General features: G+C 36.8%; 1 protein-coding gene across 3 annotated transcripts in view; it reads right to left on the bottom strand.

Annotated features, from left to right (window-relative positions):
* The window catches only part of DYNC2H1 (dynein cytoplasmic 2 heavy chain 1), a 399,828-nt gene that overhangs the window by 272,362 nt on the left and 103,881 nt on the right, over positions 1-23,585 (bottom strand). For all 3 annotated transcript variants that reach the window (XM_044929811.2, XM_044929812.2, XM_044929810.2), the window contains exons 46-53: positions 21,907-22,009; positions 21,195-21,362; positions 16,020-16,150; positions 12,876-13,124; positions 12,305-12,413; positions 8,878-8,991; positions 6,872-7,014; positions 706-790 (exon numbers count right to left, since the gene is read on the bottom strand). In XM_044929811.2, coding sequence (XP_044785746.2) covers positions 706-790; positions 6,872-7,014; positions 8,878-8,991; positions 12,305-12,413; positions 12,876-13,124; positions 16,020-16,150; positions 21,195-21,362; positions 21,907-22,009 — 1,102 coding nt within the window. The remainder of the gene's footprint in view (positions 1-705; positions 791-6,871; positions 7,015-8,877; positions 8,992-12,304; positions 12,414-12,875; positions 13,125-16,019; positions 16,151-21,194; positions 21,363-21,906; positions 22,010-23,585) is intronic.

Below are 23,585 nucleotides of genomic sequence, written 5' to 3'. Positions count from 1 at the left end.
AAGCAGAACCCTGAGAAATATTCTTGCATCCTTCTTCCTTGCATACAGCAGCCATTATATAACCAAATCCTCTTTAGATTACCTCCTGCTGCTGCTGCTAAGTCGCTTCAGTCGTGTCCAACTCTGGGCAACCCCATAGACAGCAACCCACCAGGCTGCCCCATCCCTGGGATTCTCCAGGCAAGAATACTGGAGTGGGTTGCCATTTCCTTCTCCAATGCATGAAAGCGAAAAGTGAAAGGGAAGTCGCTCAGTCGTGTCGGACTCTTAGCGACCCCATGGACTGCACCCCACCAGGCTCCTCCATCCATGGGATTTTCCAGGCAAGAGTACTGGAGTGGGGTGCCATTGCCTTCTCCGAGATTACCTCCTAATACCACCCAAGTCCATTCCTTCCTCTTAGATTAGAAGGCATAGCCTTCTATACTGGTCTATAGAACCCGTTTCTCTGTACACCATTCTATTTCTAATATCTGAAAAAACAGGTGGATGCAGAGACTTCTCTTTCTAAAACAAGACTCTCATTACATCTCTAACAAAAACTTGTCAATTATCCCAAATCATTAAGAAGTCAGAATCCAAATTCCTTCTGTAACATGACATGGAAGGCCCTTCATTACTGACCCTGCTTACCTTACAACATTAGAAAACGGCAATTATTTCATCAATAAAAGCCAGGTAAAATCGATTTCATCAAAATACTACCTGATTTCTTTTTCTTTTCTTCTTTTCTTTTTTTGTCACTATATCTTTCTTCACCACCCATTTCACTGAGTAACATTTCAGGTATCTAAAACAGGAAGAGCATTTCTTTAAACTTCAATTCAGTATGAAAAAAGTTTAAGTAAATTCAGTATCAGAGGTATAAAAACACTTAATACAACACATAAAAAGTATCAGTTGGACTTTTCTTCTAGGATTCCTTCCAGACTAAGAAAAAAAAAAAAATAGTCCATCAGTCTTCAGAAAACATTTCCTAGTTGATACTTTTGACACATGTATCAACCATTAACTGGAAATTAATAGCACACAGGAAAAGCTTCAGCATCTCACTTGAAAAATGATTAGACTTTATGAAATGAAGAAAATAACAATTTTGATTGAATTAGAGAATAATCACAGATACCATTTAAAATCACAAAGTAATAAAATAAAATGTTTTATTTGGTATCAAACTAATAAAATGCCTTCATGACATAAAAGAACAGGAAGGATTCTTAGATTTCTTAAATGAGAAATAAGGAAAAATATATGAAAATAATTTCATAATTGATATCAACATAATTGATAATGCTAAAAACTATCTATTGTCTAGTCATAGCAAGATTTTTGCCACTACACAAATAAGAAAATTAAGTAATGAACAGATATTAAACTATATTAAAAAATTTTTAAACCCTATTTTTGGGGAACAAAAACTAAGTAGGACTCCAAAATTTTAAAATTAAACCCAAAACCTCCAACTTATTTCACCTGATACAGTTCACATGCCTAATAAGAACAAGTGCAAGTAATCCAGGTAATTAGGTCAAAAAGCATCTTTTTCTTCTCAGACTGAATAAAACGTTAAGACAGAAGATCCCTTAACTAGTGGAGAGTTTGAAAGTGCCGTGATTCTTGAGCCAAAGAATATTTTTTTTTCTCAAAATACTTTCACTGATTTCTGAAAATATACTGAAGCAACTGAGAGAATATTTTAAATACACACTTTTTTAAATTTTATTTTATTTTTAAGCTTTACATAATTGTATTAGTTTTGCCAAATATCAAAATGAATCCACCACAGGTATACATGTGTTCCCCATCCTGAACCCTCCTCCCTCCTCCCTCCCCATACCATCCCTCTGGGTCGTACCAGAATCAACGAACATTTCTTTGGAAACTCCCTTTCTTTAAAATACTCTATCCCTTAGGTCAGTTAGCTTGATTGTGCTAATCATTTCACAACATAAAATAAACAAAAACACGATGTACACCTTAAACACATACAATTTTTATGTGTCAATTATACCTCAATAAAGCTGGGAAGGGTGGGAAAGAATCTATCCCTAAATAATATCCCACGTTAGGAAAGTTTTCTTGCCTGGTTTCAACCACATTCCACTTTGCTTCCACTCTACCTCCCAGGAGATAAAAACAGCACTTTGGAGTTGAATGAGTATATTAACACTATTCATTCTTACTAATACCCTGACCTCTCAATTCCTTGAATTCTCCTCCTCCTGTTATCTATCACCTTTTCCCCAGCCATTCTCCCCTACCATGTCAAATGGTCACATCCTAATACCTTGTCATTGACAATAACTTCAATCATTTCATAATCTCACTTGCAAACATCCCCCTCTTTTACCATTACATTCCTGTCTAACCAGCTCATTCCTTTTGCAATGCAAATAATCCTCAAATTTCACCAAGACCTGCAGTCTATTCATTCAACAACCTTGATACTGTCATCCACCATCTTCCTACCATAACTCCTCAGCTTCCTTGGCCTTCCCCTACTTTGTCGTACTCAGTCAGTCAGTCATTTCAGTTGCTCAGTCGTGTCCAGCTCTTTGCAACCCCATGGACTGCAGCACGCCAGACTTCCCTGCCCATCACCAACTCCTGGAGCTGGCTCAAACTCATGTCCTTTGAATTGGTGATGCTATCCAACCATCTCATCCTCTCTCATCCCCTTCTCCTCCTGCCTTCAATCTTTCCCAGCATCAGGGTCTTTTCCAATGAGTCAGTTCTTCACATCAGGTGACCAAAGTATTGGAGCTTGAGCTTCAACATCAGTCCTTCCAATATTCAGGACTGATTTCTTTAGGATGGACTGGTTGGATCTCCTTGTAGTTCAAGAGTAGTTAGTTGAACTACTACTGTAGTTAAAGGGACTCTCAAGAGTCTTCCCCAACATCACATTTAAAGTGTCAATTTTTCTACGCTCAGCTTTCTTTTTATAGTCCAACTCTCACATCCATACACGACTACTGGAAAAACCATAGCTTTGACTAGATGGACCTTTGTTGGCAAAGTAATGTCTCTGCTTTTTAATATGCTGTCTAGGTTTGTCATAGCTTTTCTTCCAAGGAGCAAATGTCTTTTAATTTCATGGCTAGAGTCACCACCTGCAGTGATTTTGGAGCCCCCAAAAATAAAGTCTCTCACGGTTTCCATTGTTTCCCCAACTATTTGCCATCAAGTGATGGGACCGGACACCATGATCTTAGCTTTTTGAATGCTGAGTTTTAAGCCAGCTTTTTCACTCTCCTCTTTCACCTTCATCAAGAGGCTCTTTAGTTCCTCTTCACTTTCTGCCATAAGGATGGTGCCATCTGCATATCTGAGGTCATTAATATTTCTCCCAGCAATCTTGATTCCAGCTTGTGCTTCATCCAGCCTGGCATTTTGCATGATGTAATCTGCATATAAGTTAAATAAGCAGGGTGACAATATACAGCCTTGATGTACTCCTTTCCCTATTTGGAACCAGTCTGTTGTTCCATGTCCAGTTCTAACTTTTGCTTCCTGACCTGCGTTCAGATTTCTCAGGAGGCAGGTCAGGTGGTCTGGTAATCCCATCTCTTGAAGAATTTTCCACAGCTTGTTGTGATTTACAGTCAAAGGCTTTGGCATCATCAGTAAAAAGAAGTAGATGTTTTTCTGGAACTCTCTTGCTTTTTTGATGATCCAGCAGACATTGGCAATTTGATCTCTGGTTCCTCTGCCTTTTCTAAATCCAGCTTGAACATCTGGAAGTTCACGGTTCACGTACTGCTGAAGCCTCACCTGGAGAATTGTGAGCATTACTTTGCTAGCGTGTGAGATGAGTGCAACTGTGTGGTAGTTTGAACATTCTTTGGCACACGCTCAAGTAGCAAGGCAAAGCCCCAATCCCGCTTAAATGCGGGTCACCACTATTGCACGCCTGTAGCCCTGAGTGCACACGTGACTGGAGAAAAAGCACACAACTACACTGAATGGCCTCAGCTGAACTTTACAACCACTAGCCTCGTGTGAACCCATAATGCTATCTAGCTATTACTATCATACTCCATTCTCCTAAGCCTTTCACTCCTTCCCTCTTCCAAAACACTATTTTGCACATCCTCTTACATCTCTTCAAGATTCCAAAATCTCTTCCCTCAACTTTTCTCTCAAGTGATTAATCTTAGTTCCAATTTCACTCAGAAAACAGAAACAACCAGAAGTGTCTAAAACTTCCCAATGCTACTCCTGCCCACCTACTTGGACCCAGACCCCTGTACTCTGCTTCCTTTCCTGTTGCTACAGATGACGCTTCCGTTCTCCAAGAAAAGTGAAGTGACAGTCGCTATGTTGTGTCCGACTGTTTGTGACCCCATGGACTATACAGTCCGTGGAATTCTCCAGGCCAGAATACTGGAGTAGGTAGCCTTTTCCTTCTCCAGGAGATCTTCCCAACCCAGGGATCAAACCCAAGTCTCCTGTATTGCAGGCAAATTCTTTACCAGCTGAGCCACAGGGAAGCCCAAGCAAAGGCTTGTCCTCAATCCTTTCATTTGTGTAATAGGCCCATATGGTGTCTAGACCCAAGGACATTGCTCCAGCAATTCCCCCTCTTTCCTATAAAATATGTTTTGTTTCCTTTCTTGCATTCCCAACGGCATATAAGCATGCTCTAGTTTATCCCGTCTCAAAAAAATTTTTTTAAAGAAAGAAACTATTTTATTCCCACTTCCTGCAGTTACTGATCCATTTTTATCTTCCACTTTATAACAAAATTCTTCAAAAGAGGTGACTATATTCACTCTCCACTCTTCTCATTCTTTCCAAAACACATTTCAATACAGTATTTTTTTCCACTATTAACTGAAACTGCTTCATTAAAGTCACTAAGGGACACAAGTTGCTAAACCCAATGATTACTTTCCAGCCCTCATGGACTTCCATGTGTTCATCCTTCCTTGCTCCTTCAGAATGCTGTTTTCACTTGGCTTCCAGGCTTCACTTGTACTCACAACTCCTGTTTTCCTATTTCCCTAGCTGTTCCTTCTCAGTATCCTTTGCTGGTTCTTGTTCATCTCAGCCTCTTAATGCTGAAAGTGCCCCAGGGGCCAGCCTTTGGATCTCTCCGCTTTCTGCCAACATTCACTCCTTTAGTAGTATTTGTTCTCAAAGCTTTAAATACCACTTAAACTCTGATAATTCCAACAATTTTGCCTATATGCCTGACCTTTTCCTATGAACTTCTCAATCTTCCAACTCAGATGTCCGATACATCTCATATTTAATAAATCTAAAACTGAAAGCTTCATCTTCTCTTCTCAAAATGTTCCTCTCATAATCTCCCTTCAACTGACAGGTATTCCAGTCTTTCCAGGAGCTCAAGCCAACAGACTGGCAGGTATCCTCAACTCCTCACTTCCCCTAATAACTTATTACAATCTGTCAGCAAACCCTATCATTTCTACTGCAAAACATACCCAGTATCTACCAGTTCTCACCACCTCTACCACTATATCCTGAGACAAGTCATCCTTGTCTCTCTCCAAGGTTACTTCAATAGCTTTATAACTGCTTCCTCCTGGTCTTCTACAGTCTATTTTCAAACAGAAGGCAGTGTAATCCCATAAAACATCAGAACAGTTTTGCTCCCAAGCCGCCAAGGAGTCCCTTACTGGTTTCCAGAAAAGTTGAAATCCTTATAATAGCATCCAAAGCCCCACCCTAACTGTTCTCTTAATCCCCCAACCTCATCTGCAACTACTCTCTGCCTTGATCACTGTTACAAATGAACTGGCCCTCAAATCACCAGGCCTGCTCTCATCTCAGATTCTTCCTGTAGAAAGCTTTCCCTCCAAATATCCCCCAAAAGAATGTAAACTCCATGAGGCAGGGACTTGTGTCTCTCTTGTCTCTGCTATATCCCCAGTATATAAAAGAGTGACACATATTAAGCATCCAATAATTACTGCTTCTTAATGAATACCTCTTGTTCATGTAGCCTCTTCAGACTGGAATAACTTTCCTCTATCTACATACTAAAATCTATTTAAAGGATCATCTCAACTGTAAAATGTTGTCTATTATCTCAAATTGCACTCCCTTCTCTGAATCACGATAGGCAATAGTTCGCACATCTACTATACAAAAATAAATCAATGATTGGAAATATGAGCATCATTCAAGGAGACAATATTGAAAATTATTTTTATTCAAATGAAGCAATGTAAAAGGCTTCCAGTTGAGATGGTTTTTGAGTTCACACTTTAAACTCATACCCCTCCAAACATATATAATAACAATGACAGATTTTTTTTAAAGGCACCTAAATTTTAATTGAAACAACTGCTAAAATTATTGCTGTGATATTTTAATCATAAGCTAGTCTATAACATACTAAGTAATTAAGTTTATAAAATTTTTTAAATATAATAAACATTTCTGTGGTCCTTAATTAAGAACATAATCTTACACCTAAAATTTTGTAGTGAACTAATCTGTTGAGTACAAGAGTATGAAGAAAAGACAGTTATTTTCAAATATATGAGAGATGCTCAGCGCCACAATTAAGGATTATAATAAACACCAAGGGGAAATTGTAACAATTAGTAACTTTAAAAAGAAACTGAAAGTGAAAGTGAAGTCGCTCAATCGTGTCCGATTCTTTGCAACCCCATGGACTGCAGCCTAACAGGCTCCTCCATCCATGGGATTTTCCAGGCAAGAATACTGGAGTGGGTTGCCATTTCCTTCTCCAGAGATCTTCCCAACCCAGGGATTGAACCCGGGTCTCCCACATTGTAGGCAGACGCTTTACCATCTGAGCCACCAGGGAAGTCCTTGGTGTCTTAAAAAGAAAATGTGCTTATTTTTTATTTCCGTATTAAAACATTAAACTTACTTTCTTCATACTGCTATCTGACCAAGCCTCCATCCACAACACCTGGCACTTCTTATGCAAAGCAGGATTGCTCTCACAGTTTATTATGAAGTTTAAATTTGCAGAATCCATTATCAAAACAATATGCAAGTTTTGTTGCACTCCTAAAAAAACAGGATAAATAGTGTCATGGAATATTACAATAACAATATTTGAAGAAATCTATACATGGTCTGGTTTTATGAAATTAAAATTTTCTGAAATTGGATGGCAGAAGCTCTTTAACAAAAGAGCAAGCTATGAAACAAAGTTATACTCTAAGTGAAAAATCTGCCTGCAATGCAGAAGACAAGAGATGTGTGTTTGATCCCCCGCTTGGGAAGATACCCTGCAGAAGGAAACAGCAACCCATTCCACTATTCTCACCTGAAAAACCCCATGGACAGAGAAACACGGCAGGCTATAGTCCAAAGGGTCACAAAGAGTTGCACATGACTGAACAGATAAGCATGCCTGCAATGCACATATATGTGCTATGTTTGTGCAAGGTGGAATAAAATATCCCAAAAAGATATGATATTGCTGTTACTTTTCAAATGTCATACTGGATTCTATTAAGTAATTTTTTTCTTTTTAGGATTTTTGTTTCAATATTCAGAAGCAAAACTGATCTCTGGTTTTCCTTTAGGAGAAATATTTTTCCTATTTCAATGTTAATATCATTTTCCCTTCATAAGAAGGAATTTAGAAACTCTCCTTTATTTTCTATGTTCTGAAGTAGTTTTTAAAATAGCATTGAGATGATCTGTTTCTTAAAGGTGTGGTAGAAATTCCCTCTAAACTTAAAGGAGAGAGAAGGGAAGGTAGCTCTTTGACAACTTTCTTTGTTTCATCAATAATAAATGTTCTTGTAGAAAAATAAAGATGATCACTGTAATAGCAGTGCCTGGGTGGTGTCACTATTACCTTATTTTTTACTTATCAATTTTAGCAGTACACAAAACTGCTTCTATAATAATATGCTTCTTTAGTTTCAAAGACACTACAGCATGTGAAGTGAAGTGAAAGTCACTCAGTCATGTCCGGCTCTTTGCAACCTCATGGACTATACAGCCCATGGAATTCTCCACGCCCGAACACCGGAGTGGGTAGCCTTTCCCCTCTCCAGGAGATCTTCCCAACCCAGGGATGGAACCCAGATCTCCCGCATTCCAGGCGGATTCTTTACCAGCTGAGCACAAGGGGAGCCAATAGCACTGAACCAACATTGATTTCTCTGCTGGACAAATGTACTGCAGCTGTTACAGTGCGATGCCAACATGAGGGGAAGCTGGCTGAAGGCTGCACAGGGACTCCCCGGACCATCTTTGCAACTTTTCTATAAATCTAAAAGTATTTTTTAAAAAAAATCATCAAGAGGTGACATGGAGCAGAAAGCTGAGAGCAGCGAGGGGCCCAGGCTGATGGAGTGAATGTACGTTCTGTACTATGTGAGTCTAGGGCGGGGAGGGGGAAGGCCACCCCTCCCCCACACCAGGACTTAATAATGGGGCTTAGCTGATCTCTCCCCTTCTGATGTGGCTTCCTGGGAAAGAGGAAGGACTCCTGTGTTTGGTTTCCCTGGCAACCAGCCCCCACCCCTAGGTGCTGACCAAAAGTCATCTCATTAACAAAAGTCACCTCATTAACAGAATGTGGCACAATCTAAATAATTCACTAATTCTCTAAGATAGGTACTAAGTTTATCACATGGAAACAAAAGCAGCAAAGTAAATATCCCAAAAGACATTACCATACTTTCATCCTAACCTTTTGCTAAAATTTTACTTAACATGTTTTTATTATAGGTTAGCCTTTAGTCTACTTACCAGCTATTTTCTAAAAGTTCTATAAAAAAGAAAAAATATAAATTACCAAATGGACCCAAAATTTAAGATACCTTTGCAATTTAATGAGAAAATAAGGTAGATTAAATGTATTTATTTCACATGAAGCACAGTTAAATTAATGAGCTCTATCATACTTACTATACGTGAAATAGTTGAAGACTGGTCCAAAAAATCCATCCTGTGAAGCCTGATCTTTAAGAGGTAAGAGTAAGGGCTCTAATTCTTCGAGAGTGTAGAGTCCAGGAACTTCACCTGCAGAACATTATATTTCTTCTGAGATTTAGCTACATTACACTAAATTCAACACACATTTTACATACACGATGCTTCTTCTATTTTTATATTAAATAATCTGATGTTATTCAATCTTTGTTTCCAAAACAAGCAAGCCCTATCACCTCTATATTATTCACAAATATATACCTGTAACCTTCATTCAAAAAAATTCAAACTCCTCCCACTAACCATTCATCTATCTGCCTTTCCAAGTCCTTCTCTACCCTCTTCCAAGACTTTGTATTCTAACCTTAGTGAACTTTTTTTTTTTAAACCAACTTTATTTTTATTTTTATTTTTTTTATTTTTTTTTTTAATTTTATTTTATTTTTAAACTTTACATAATTGTATTAGTTTTGCCAAATATCAAAATGAATCCGCCACAGGTCTTTTTTGTGTTCTAAAACTTTAATGAAATATTTCCTGTTCCTGGAATACATCATACCACAGTCTTGCTCTGCCCCAAATCTTCCACTAAAAATATTGTTTATCCCTCAAGATACTACTTTGCCAACTGCCACGCCCATGAGCCTTTCCTGAATACCAACATATTAGGGAAACTACTCTTTTCTCTTGAATATAATATCCAAACATCACTGTTTGGCATTTATCACATCATTTAATAATAAATGAATTACTTCTCCCTGCCCACTTAGATTCTAAATTCCCAGAAGGCAAATATTTAATTATGATCAATATTAAACTTAGGACATTTCTGGCAAAGAATCTAAACCATAAATATTTGTTAAATAAATGAATGAATGGGCTTGTTACTAGAAATCAGGAGAACTAGTCATGGCCTGCTACTATGCAACAGAATGATGAAAATCAAATAAAGGTGGTAAGACTATAAGAATTTGATAGAGGGCTTGTTCACACCATAAATCCAGTTATTTAATAAATATGTATTAAATCAACATATTTGTAGTTCACAAGAAACTGTAAGATTAAGTGAAAAATTTTTTTCTGCATTCATGAAAAGTCCAACACGGTCTAAACTACTACTTTTCTTTATGCTTATCTCAGAGGTACCAGATCACGACCCAGCCATCAGCCATGTACATATTCAAACACAAGCACATACATGTAAATATGCTCTATGTCTTTCTCTAAGTTTGAGCTGTACCAAGATACCCTTGTATCCTTAAATTTAATAAAGAAAGTTAGTTCTATTTACATACTCTATAGGGAATAAGAATTTTAAATATATAAAAGAGACCAAAGGGCCTATTAAGTACTTTCTATGAAAGTATTTTCACATAAATATTTTTGCCAAAAAAAGTTAGAAAAATTAACAACCAAAAAAATTTAAGTTTATAATTTTTGCTGTTATATGTTGATAATAAAGACCAATTTATCATACAATAATTACTGGGTTAATGCTTATCTGAATGTTTGCTTTCACAAATTAAAACAAAAACCCTGAATATCTGGCCTGCTACTTTACATCAGCCAAAAGAAACAAAGTCGCCATCTAGTGACAATTTTGGAGAAGGCAATGGCAACCCACTCCAGTATTCTTGCCTGGAAAATCCCATGGACAGAGGAACCTGGTAGGCTGTAGTCCATGAGGTCGCTAAGAGTCGGACATGACTGAGCAACTTCACTTTCACTTTTCACTTTCTGCATTGGAGAGGGAAATGGCAACCCACTCCAGTGTTCTTGCCTGGAGAATCCCAGGGACGGGTGAGCCTAGTGGGCTGCAGTCTATGGGGTCACACAGGGTCGGACACAACAACTTAGCAGCAGCAGCAGTGACAATTTAAGCAATATGCAGGAATAAGAACTTTAAAAATCAAAATGAAGTGAAAGTGAAAGTCACTCAGTCTTTGTGACCCCATGTACTGTCCATGGCATTCCCCAGGCCAGAATACTGGAGTGAGTAGCCTTTCTCTTCTCCAGGGGATCTTCCTGACCCAGGAATCAAACCAGGGTCTCCCACATTGCAGGCAGATTCTTTACCAACTGAGTTATCAGGGAATCCCTAAAAAAAAAATAGGTTATTTACAAAAAAGGCCTAGTACTTTCACTATACCATTACCTCCACTTTGACAAAAGTTGATGTACTACTTGTCTAACTAGAGTCTTTCTCACTTGGGCACCACAGTGTAGACACCTTACTTTATAAATAAAATGTTTTCTTCAACCAAAGCTATTAAATTCTGAAAACAAAAAGACTACTTCATGCAGAGTCTACCTAGCAGGATTCAAAACATGTATTATATAAAAGCACAGTGGAACAAGAGCATCATGTAAATTTGTCCTCAGTCCCTGGAGTGGAGCAACTCAGAGCGCTGAAACTAGATTTAACAAGGTTTATTTATACTTAAGTACCAAAACACTCTTGGTCCAAGTTCAAAACAAAGCCGTGTCATGCTTAGTTGCTCAGTGGTGTCTGACTCTGTGACATCATGGACTGCAGCCCACCAGGCTCCTCTGTCCACGGGGGATTCCAGGCAAGAATACTGGAGCCAAACCCTCCTCCAGGGGATCTTCCCAATCCAGGGATTGAACCCAGGTCTTCCACATTGCAGGCGGATTATCTACCAACTGAGCAACCATGAAAGACCCAAAACAAAGCTATCTCACACTAATTCTATTAACAATGATTATACATTACAAACAGATTCTAATAACCTTCATAAATTCTGCAGAAAAGGAAGAAATGTAGGAAACTGCAGGTATTTTCCTCAGGGACTCACCAAAAAGATAAGCTGGCTCCAGGGACAAGAGTATACCACAATTCAAGAAATATGAAATCTAATATATCTGAAATATATCTACTATTATATAGCCATATTTAAGGCCATATTATAATTATTAAATTATTCCACTAATGATGGACAGTGAGGTTCTAGCATATTTCTTATTTCTTACATATTTCTTTACAGTTCTTTTATTTCTATGAACTAAATTTCTACAATTTAATATAATGTTTATATCAAAGGGTATAGCACATTTTTTAAATATGTACTGGTTGATAACTTTCCCAAAAGGTTATATATATTATCTAATAGTCCCACCAAAAGTGTGTAAGAAGGCAAATTATTCAGTATATTTACCAATATCAATATTTAATCATCATTTTTATATAATTCCACAACCTCTTGGTTTCATAAAAACAGGGTTTCTCAGTTCTCCTGCTCAGAGCATGTTTAATGTTTAATCTTCTATCACTTTAGTAGAAGCTATGCCAAATATTTTCTGAAACATAATTTTATATGAGATAACTTCACTTGAATAAGATTTACATTATTTATTTTTCTTTAAATAAAACCCATTCACTTGCCTGAAGACAAAAGGCTATTGATCATCTCCAGAAATGTCGGATGTACAAACTGGTAATCCTCAAGAAGTAAAACAACCTGCTGGGCTTCAATACCGGCAAGATGCAGCACCTGCACAATGAGAAAGCACATTCTGGAACCCACTAAATACTTTTTGGCAATAGTGGTAAAAATTTTCATTCTATAGGTAAACTAAGTTATTTTTATTGACTGATACTTTATTGAGTAATCCAAATGTAGTTTGAAAAGTAAATTCTGTTCATAAACAAATACTTCTGGGAGAACATTTAATTGTTTTATAGGTAGATCTTTAAAAGCTAGAGGATTATTTTTAAATACACCCACGTATGTCTTAAATTCTACTTTTTGTTTATCTTACCAAGTCATGTAACATCCCATAATCTGAGGTACTGAGAGCTAAAAACAATTTTGCAAAATCATGAAGCGAACAATCAACAAAAAATAAAATAGACTATATTCTATATCAGAGTCTCAAAGGCCATTAAAGCCTTTTAGAATAATAAATAATTAGGATTTAAAACCAAATAAAGTAAAAGACTGTGAGGCGCTTACATATTTGAGATCATTCTTGAAATGCTTCAGTTCATATCCCCTGGAAAGCTTTGGTGAGAACAGCACTGCCCCGTGCATGTGACTAACTAAAGACGCGATGGTCCGACGACCCACACCACTGCGTCCTGCTAGCAGAAGCGAGCCTCCAGGAAAACTCAGCACTCTGTCAATCCTAGACATATATTCCAGGACTTCTTGGAAAAGCAAAATATCTAAATTCTGGTTATCTCGTCCATAATGAATAAGACCCTTTAAAAAAAAAAACACAAATAATGTTACATAATTAATGCAAGTCTCAAGTATATAACAAAGTGTTAATTATCTAGATTAAGATATTATATTTTTGGTGCACTCAAGAAAAGAAGTTGAGTAAATATGTGTTGTCTCACACTCTCTTATCTATCTAGTAATCCAGGTGCATGGCACTTTCTAAGGAAAAATTTACATGATGTCAAACAAGTGCATAAGTCCACAACAGTCAATTACTTTTGAATATCTTTAATATAACTAGTAAAAAGCAGTATAAGATAAGCAGGATGTAAAAGACTTCAAACTATCCAATTTTTACCACTTGTTACCAAAGGAACATTTCATGCAAAGATGGGCACAATAAAGGACAGAAACAGTATGGACCTAAGAGAAACAGAAGATATTAAAAAGAGGTGGCAAGAATACAGAGAAGAAACTATACAAAAAAGATCTTCATGACCCAGATAAACACAATGGTGTGATCACTCACCTAGAGCCAGGCATCCTGGAATGTGAAGTCTACTGGGCCTTAGGAAGCATCACAACAAACAAAGCTAGTGGAGGTGATGGAATTCCAGTTGAGCTATTTCAAATACTAAAAGATGATGCTGTGAAAGTGTTGCACTCAACATGCCAGCAAATTTGGAAAACTCAGCAGTGGCCCCAGGACTGGAAAATGTCAGTTTTCATTCCAATCCCAAAGAAAGACAATGCCAAAGAATGCTCAAACTACCGCACAATTGCACTCATCTCACACGCTAGTAAAGTAATGCTCAAATTCTCCAAGCCAGGCTTCAACAGTACATGAACTGAGAACTTAAATATGTTCAAGATGAATTTAGAAAATGCAGAGGAACCACTGATCAAACTGCCAACATCCACTGGATCATAGAAAAAGCAAGGGAGTTCCAGAAAAACAACTACTTCTGCTTCATTGTATACACTAAAGCCTTTGACTGTGTGGATCACAACAAACTGGAAATTTCTTCGAAATTGGGAATACCAGACCTCCTCATCTGCCTCCTAAGAAACCTGTATGCAGGTCAAGAAGCAACCGTTAGAACTGGACATGGAACAACAGACTGGTTCCAAATTGGGAAAAGAGTACATCAAGGCTGTATATAGTCACCCTGCTTATTAAACTTGTATGCAGAGTACATCATGTGAAACATGGGGCTGGATGAAGCAAAAGCTGGAATCAAGATTGCTGGGAGAAATATCAATTACCTCAGATATGAAGATGACACCACCCTAACAGCAGAAAGCAAAGAGGAAGAGCCTCCTGATGGAGGTGAAAGAGGAGAGTAAAAAAGCTGGCTTAAAATTCAACCTTTAAAAAGCTAAGATTATGGTGGCATCTGGTCCCATCACTTCATTGCAAATAGATGGGGAAACAATGGAAACAGTGAGAGACCATTTTCTTGGGTTCCAAAATCACTACAGATGGTGACTGTAGCCATAAAATTAAAAGACACTTGCTCCTTGGAAGAAAAGCTATGACAAACCCAGAGAGCATATTAAAAAGCAAAGACATTACTTTGCCAACAAAGGCCCATATAGCCAAAGCTATGGTTTTTCCAGTAGCCACGTATGGATGTGAGAGTTGGGCAATAAAGAAAGCTGAGCCTGAGGAATTGATAGTTTTGAACTGTGCTGTTGGAGAAGACTCTTGAGAGTCCCTTGGACTGCAAGGAGATTCAACCAGTCCATCCTAAAGGAGATCAGTCCTGGGTGTTCATTGGAAGGACTGATGCTGAAAGCTGAAACTCCAATACTTTCATCACCTTATGTGAAGAGCCGACTTATTAGAAAAGGCCCTGATTCTGGGAAAGATCGAAGGCAGGAGGAGAAGGGGACAATAGAGGATGAGATGATTAGATGGTATCACTGATTCAATGGACAAGAGTTTGAGTAAGCTCCAGGAGATGGTGAAGCACAGCCTGGCGTGCTGCAGTCCATAGGGGTGCAAAGAGTCGGACACGACTGAACAGCAAAACAACAGCACGTGAAGTCAGTGTGCACAGAGTATAAGACAATTTCCAAACTCTCAAAACGCAGTGCCTAAATGAAAATATTTTGTGAACCCTCGTTTTTATGTACTGCTCAGACACGAATCAAAAGCCTATGAAGAGGTAGCATGCCCTGCCAGGAGCCATTGATAGAGGGAAGGGAGAGAGAGAGGACAACTTTCACACATTTAACAACATCTGCATATTCCCAAACTTTGCAATACCCATTCCAGTCAGATAAATCAGTTTACCAGACCATGAAAAACTTTTCTTGGTATAAAATCCATACTAACTTCCATACAAATATTAATCTTTGAAGCAATCATATGTAATACAGATGCTTCTTATTACAATTAATAAAAAAAAAAAACCACTCTGTAGGACAGTGCTGTTAAAAGTTTCAGTGAAACAGCAACATCAATATCATTTAGGAGCCCAAAATTTGGATTCTTTTCTGATTTTTTTAAGTTCAGATTAGCACCTATCAAATCTGACTTCTCACAATGGGACCCAGTCATCAATATTTTCCGGTACTAATTTCTAATGCTCACTAAAGGCTAAGACCACTGCTCTAGGATGAGCAGTTAACAGTACATTAACTGTCAATAGTCTATTAACAGCAGTATTTCCCAATTAAGTCTTTTTAATAGTTCCAACCTCAGATACCTTTTCCCAGCATGTATCTTAGCAATTTTAGACTTATCTGTGTTAGTACATGTGCTTCTGGTTAGATCTGACACACTGGGCTGTCTTCTGTAAGACACAAACCAGTTTCTCCTATTCTAAGATCTTTCACTTAATGCCCTCAGAAAGCTTGCAACAAATATTTTGAAAACGGTTTGAATCATAATCAAATCCCAATTCAAATTCATGATTCATATCATACCTTTTTAATAACATCCTTAAGATCTGAAGAATTTAGTTTTCCAAGTGGTTTTCCATGGGGAGGCAAAGGTTGTCCTGGGACTGACCTTGTTCCTGAATTATGTTGGGCTCCCCACGTAACATAGAAATTATCTGTAGAAATGAAAGGTATTTTTTCTTCATATGTGTTATTTCTAATGGGAGTATCAGTAAATATATTTCACACTAAACCATTTTTAACTATATTAGTCCAAATAAGAACATCCCCAAAAAGGCAAAGATTAATTACTTTGAAATGGCAAACAAATAAAACAATCTCAAAATTATTCTTGAAAAAGAACACAGATTTATAAATAATATCAAGAGCCCTATCTTTTAAAATAAAAGAAAAATTAATAAAATTGTAATTGGAAAATAAAAACACCACAACTTTTCTTAAATTTATCTGTAGCAGTGTTCCTATTACCATATAAGGAAAATCTGTTCACCATTCTAGTGAAACTTCCCGCTCCCAATTCCTCTGGGAGACTGTTCCATCAGTCTTCTTGTCATATAGAGCATTCAGCAACAGCCCTCCCTTCCCTAGACTCACATTCTTCTTTCTTTATCCATCACATTTCTCACATTTTCTACTTAGCAAAACCACTATCTAAAGTCTTATTTGGGAACAACAATACTGCCGTAAGTGCCAAATCCAAATCTTATAGTCATTATTCTAACATGGCTTGTGTGCATCTCCTTAAAGGAGCTTTTTCCTTGAATCTATACTGGGCTCAAGTCACTACCACTATTCTTTTCAGCTGTCCACTTATCACTCAATATTCTTTAGTTTCATTGGGATCCAAAGTCAGTCTGTTATACTTTAATTTTATAATAAATATGCCCTTGGAATTATTTAATCTTATTCTGTATATTAAACTATCAACTATCTAAATATATACCAAAATCTGATTCATGATCTATAGGCAGGTCTCCCAGCTCTAGTCTAGTCCCGTATTTCCAATTGCTTAACATACATATAACTCGTGCATTCATTCATTAAACACATATCTATCACAGATCTGTATTTAAACACTGTACTTTGTTAAAATAAGTAATGAATAAGACAAACCTAATTTCTCCCCACATAGAAAGGATAAACTTTATGTAGACTCCCAAAACACTTGAAAAACATTCAAACACATGTAAGAAACAACTCATTATCTTCATATCTCATCATTTCTCAACTATAAGAACATGCTCCTAACTCATATTCCTGCTACAAGCCTCTGCCCCATCAAATGTATCCTCACTGCTACTAGAGTAACAAACACAAAACAAAATCTGCTAGTGCCACTGCACTCCAATATCACATATAGCTTCCCACTGCCTTAAAACATTTTCCTAATCAAGGTAATTTGGCTACAATTTGGCTTCACCGACTGCTTGAATCTCTTATCTTTCTCCGTATCCTACTACATACTCTAGTTTTCTCAAACCTTTGATTCTTTGCATATTCTTTTTCCTTTGTCTAGAATGCCCTTCCTCTCTTCTTCACTTAATATAGTCATTCTTTAAGATACAGCTTGTATAGAGCTTAATCACCAAGTCATGTCCAACTCTTGTGACCCCATGGACTGTGGCCTGCCAGGCTCCTCTATCCATCAGATTCTCTAGGCAGGAATACTGGAGTGGGTTGCCATTTCCTTCTCCAGGGGATCTTCCTGACCCAGGTATCAAACCTGGGTCTCCCGAATTGCAGGCAGATCCTTTATTGACTGAGATACAAGGGAAGTTCAAGATACAACTTGGTTTTCTGCAATCTGCTCAAAAAAAATTAAAATCTTAGGTGTTAATCTAACAAATATGTTATAGGCCATATGCTGAAAATCATACAACACTAACGAAAGAAAGAGTAAATAAATGAATAAATATATTACATTCATGGATTAGAAAAATCAACATAATAAAGAGGTCAGTTTTTCCTGAAACCAATATACAGAACTAATACAATTCCTACCACAATCCGCAACACTGTATATACAGACAAGATTATTCTAAAATTTATATGGAAAGGCAAGGGAATTGAAATACCTAGAATGATTCTGAGAAAGGAAGAATAAATAAGGAAACAGTCAACTGAATTTTAAGACACTAAGCTACAGCAATCAAAACTATGTTATTGGCAGAAAGACTGACATACATCAAGGAACAGAATTGAGAACCCAGGAACAGACTTATACAACTAATTTTTTTTTTTATCAGCTCTGCTTTTATTTTTTTAGTTAAATTCATTTATTTTAATTGGAGGCTAATTACTTTACAATATTGTATTGGTTTGCCATACATCAACATGAATCCGCCACGAGTATACACGTGTTCCCCATCCTGAACCCCCTCCCACCTCCCTCCCCGTACCATCCCTCTGGGTCATCCCAGTGCACCAGCCCCAAGCATCCAGTATCGTGCAACGAACCTGGACTGGCAATTCATTTCTTACACAACTAATTTTTGAAAAATGTGCAAAAGCAATTCAAGGCAGAAAGGTAACTACTTAACAAACAGTACTAGAACAAGTGGACAACCACAGGCAAAGAAATGAACTCTGACCCAAGTCTCACATCTTACAGAGAAATTCACTCAAACTGGATCACTGATTTAAAATATAAAACTATAAACTCTCTAGGGGAAAACAGTAGGGAAAAATCTTCAAAATCTAGGACTACACCTAGTTCTTAAGCTTGACACCAAAAAAACCTTTGAAAAATTAATAAATTGAGCTTCATCAAGTTAAAACTTTTTTTATCTATAAAAGACTCTATCAAGAAGATGAAAATACAAGCTACAGAGTGGGAGAATATATTTGCTAATCACATATTTGATAAAAGAATCGTATCTAAAATACATAATGAACCCTAAAAACTCAATATTTAAAAAACCCAATTAGAATGTGGGCAAAAGACACAGAGACAAAAAAAAAAAAAAAGACAGAGAGACATTTCACTGAAGAGGACATGCAGAAGACACTCGATGCTCAACCTCATTGAACGACTTCATTTTCAAGACACAAAACAAAACCACCACGACACATCAATATACACTTATCAGAATGGCCAAAATAAAAAACAGTGATGACACCCAATGCTGGCAAGGATGTGGAGCAATTGGATCACTCATATATTGCTGGTGGGAATATAAAATGAAATACAGCTACTCTAGAAAACAGTGTGGCAGTTTTGTTATTTGTTAATTAAGCATACAAGTACCATTCAACACTGCAACTGCATTTCTGAACATTTATCTCAGAGAAACAAAAAAGTCCACAGAAAACCTGTACATAAATGGCTATAGCAGCTTTCCTCGTAAGAGCCAAACACCAAAAACAATTCAGATGCCCTTCAACAAGTAAACAGTGAAAGAAATGGTAGCATTTCAAAATACCTACTCAGCAATAAAAAGGAATAAACCACTGAAACACTTGAGAATCTGCATATATGTCCAGAGAATTATCCCGAATGAAAAGTAAGATACTTGAAATGGCAAAATTAAACACTGAAAAGATGGTCGTTTCCAGAGGAGGGGAGAGGAGTTCATCCGTTTTAACTGTACCGGTGTCAATACCCTGGTTGTGACCTTGTACTATACTCTTGTCAGATGCTACTACTGGGGGAAAACAAGTACAAAGTTCACGCTCTCTCTCTCTATTAGTTCTTATAACTGTATGTAAATCTATAATTATCTCAAAATAAAAATTATTTTAAAAAATTTCAAAGTAACTTCCTCAAAAAAGGAATTAGTCTCTAATCTGCTATACCCCTAAATTCCAGCATTTATCCCAAATATATTCAGAATGTATCTAGTTTAAGTATCTAAAATTAAATTTTTCTTAATAAACTAATATTCTACTATGTGAAAATCCTATTTGCCAAGATCTAACAGATACCAAGTCTGTTTTTTAAAAAAAATACAATCCTTTATTTAAAAGTAAAATACTGAGAAAAGACATTACGTATTAAGTCCTCCATGAGACCCTAAAAGATATAAACTGTAGAGAAAAACACACTAATACTATCTAATGTCCAAAGGATATATCATTTTCTTCGCAGGAAGAGACATTATTAACTCAGTTTTTTGATTGAGAAAAGTGGTAGTATTTGAGAACAAAAGTTCTCCATGCTAAGCCATGAAAGCTACAGTACACAGTGACATAAAACCTCACTCAAAACCAAGTCAACTTTGAACTATTATCAGGCTTCTCTTAGCATTTCATACTGTCTTATTTCCTGATTCTAAAACTCAAGCAACACGTAGAAAATTCCTTCTATCAATCTTAACATCCCTTTCTTCTTTAAGACTCCCCCTCACTTATGTCATTATGATCCTGGAACCAATATCAAATGCAGAAAGATACAATATAATGTACTACATGTAATATTTTTGAAGCCTAGCTTTACACTCTAATACAACAGAAACTCATTTTATAGCTTAAAAGCAGTTTTATTACGGAATAGATTCAAATGATAGTCTTCTTCTGTCAAAGTCCTTTCACCATGTTGATTTTCCTATTACATGCATCACTCCCACAGCATTTTCATAATACAAATTGGTCATTAAGCAGTAACAGTTGCAAATGTAACATAGCTCCTTTGGTGCTACGCTTTGTTTATCGTAACAACGGGTAAAGCTGCTAATGGGTGCGTGTTCTGTGCTAAGGACACTAACAGTAGAGACAGGAATGAGAGCTGCCATTATTCTCAAATCAAAGTTCATTATAATCAAATATAGGTCTTCACTATGACCTTTTAAGTATCACACATATACGGTTATTTTTATTAGTAAAAGTCCTTCAGGAAATACAATTTTGAATTGCAAATATAAAACACTTGCAGTCTGAACAACTGTTTCCAAGAAAAAAATTACCGTCATTATTTTGTTTGGAAAATAACTACTGCAATCTAGTAAAAAAGACAAAGCAACTTCTTATGGTTAAAACATTAAAATTATCCAAGGTTTTAGGGCTTTTCATTTTATTTTACTGAAGCATAGTTGATCTACAATGTTGTATTAATTTTTACTCCACAGTAAAGCGATTCAATAATACCTAAATTATCCAAAGTTTTGATTTGTTTAGACATATGAAATCATACTATCAGAAAGAAAAATAATTTGAAAGTTCTCACAGCATTTAGAAATTTACAAAAGTCTGTAACTATATTACCTGCCATATTATCTAGTACATCTGAGCCCCAATCTCCTTGAAACACTGATGTTAAAATGCTGTCAAATAAATGAAGTTCCTTTGCACCAACAATTTTGTCACGAAATAAGCGCCGTGCTTCATATGCTACAATTTCTAATACATAATCTAGAGGATGGTTTGAGGATCCTAAAAGAGACAAAATTTTCTTTAATTAGAGTAAAATTCAAATGATTTAAAAATGGGCTATTTCAACATAATGTTAGAAAGAATTAGAGAATGAGAATCTACATACCATAATTTTGGCATCAGATAAATAGAAAAAAAAGGGGAAAAGAGTTAAAATTCATTTTATGAATGAGTAGGTAAATTTTTTTGATTATTTAAAGGATATGTTAAACACTATTATCTCTAGTAGTTTACTAAAAATATCAATCCCTAAAAGCATATTAAACTTGCTTTGGCTGTAAAGAATAATGATTACATTTTTTCTCAAATCAAGTTTTAATAGTGAAAATCATAGTTTAGAAAAGGAAGTGTACTAAAATATCACAATTTTCATATGTTTAAATTTAATATCAACATTATTTCAATTATAATTTTTAAAATATTATCATTTCAATACTCATTTATCTATTGCAAATATAATACACAGCATAAATACACATGGAGAGACACACTATGACATTCTAAAGAAAGATAAATGATTTGAAATCATAAAAGCAAAACTTACCTCCTTCTAAATCATATCTGAATAAGCCAAGAACCCACTGGGTAAGGATGCAAGGAGTAAAGAAATAATGACTATAATCATCAACTGTAAATTTGGCCCGCACCTGAAAAAAAAGGCAAATGATTTGTCCTATTCTTTTAAATTCATAATCATAATGTAAATTTTTCAGTCACTTTAAATTTACAGGAATGTCAGTTTCTACCAGTGAGTGGAACCGTGTATCAACATTACTGATTTCCTTAGTTATCTTGTATACTATATTTTATGCACCTAAAAAACATTATCTAAGAAAGGTTGTTCATAAACTTCAATAAGATGATAAAAGGTTGTCCACGCAAAAAAACAAAATAAAAAGTTAAAAAGTCCTCCTAAAGAAAGGAATTCAAGGAAAGTCAGTTCAGTTCAGTCACTCAGTCGTGTCCGTCTCTTTGTGACCCCACGGACTGCAGATCGCCAGGCTTCCCAGGCCATCACCAACTCCCAGAGCTTACTCAAACACATGCCCATTGAGTCAATGATGCCATCCAACCATCTCATCTTCTATCGTCCCCTTCGCCTCCTGCCTTCAATCTTTTCCAGCATCAGGGTCTTTTCCAATGAGTCAGTTCTTCGCATCAGATGGACAAAGTATTGGAGTTTCAGCTTCAGTATCAGTCTTTCCAATGAGTATTCCGGACTGATTTCCTTTAGGATGGACTGGTTGGATCTCCTTGCAGCCCAAGGGACTCTCAAGAGTCTTCTCCAACACCACAGTTCAAAAGCATCAATTCTTTGGTGTTTGGCTTTCTTTATAGCCCAATTCTCACATCCATACATGACCACTGGAAAAACCACAGCTTTGACTATACGGACCTTTTTTGGCAAAGTAATGTCTCTGCCTTTTAATACGCTGCCTATGTTTTTCACAGCTTTTCTTCCAAGCAACAAGCGTCTTCTAATTTCATGGCTGCAGTCACCACAGGCAGTGATCTTGGAGCCCAAGAAAATAAAGTCTGTCACTGTTTCCATTGTTTCCCCACCTATTTGCCATGAAGTGACGGGACCAGATGCCAAAGGAAAGCCAACCTAAGTGTAAAATGGGAGCTATAATTCCAAGGTGCTCATGAGTGTAAGACAGACCCACTTTATAACAGCAGGACCGACAGAGCTATCTTATGTTCAAGAGGTCACAGAACTTTGAACAAATCAAAGTGCCACAACTCATATATATCAGCAACAAGTGTACAGCCTGTGCCCTCCTCCCTACAGACAGGGCCACTTCTCTTGCTCTGGCCTTGATCACCTAACATATGAATTAATTTATAAAAACATAGTTTTTTCTTTCCTCACTCTGGGCTTTCTATATGGTACTAGTGGTAAAGAACCTGCCTGCCAATGCAGGAGATATAAGAGATGCAGGTTCAGTTCCTGGGTCAGGAAGATGCCCTGTAGGAGGATATGGCAACCCACTCCAGTATTCTTGCCTGGAGAATTTGACGGACAGAGGAGCCTGGAGGGCTACAATCCAGAGGATCACAAAGAGTCAGACATGAATGAAGCAATGGAGCATTCACGCACTTCTACTCTAATACTATTAAGAGCATCTTCCACAAACACTTTCATAACTTTCACATGCTATTCCCTTTACCCAGGAAGACCCTCTTTCATCTTAGGTCACTTTGTGAATTTCTCTTCATTTT

This window comes from Bubalus bubalis, chromosome 16, assembly GCF_019923935.1.
Source record: "Bubalus bubalis isolate 160015118507 breed Murrah chromosome 16, NDDB_SH_1, whole genome shotgun sequence".
NCBI classification, from domain to species: domain Eukaryota; kingdom Metazoa; phylum Chordata; class Mammalia; order Artiodactyla; family Bovidae; genus Bubalus; species Bubalus bubalis.
This window is presented reverse-complemented; position numbering and strand designations above follow the sequence as displayed.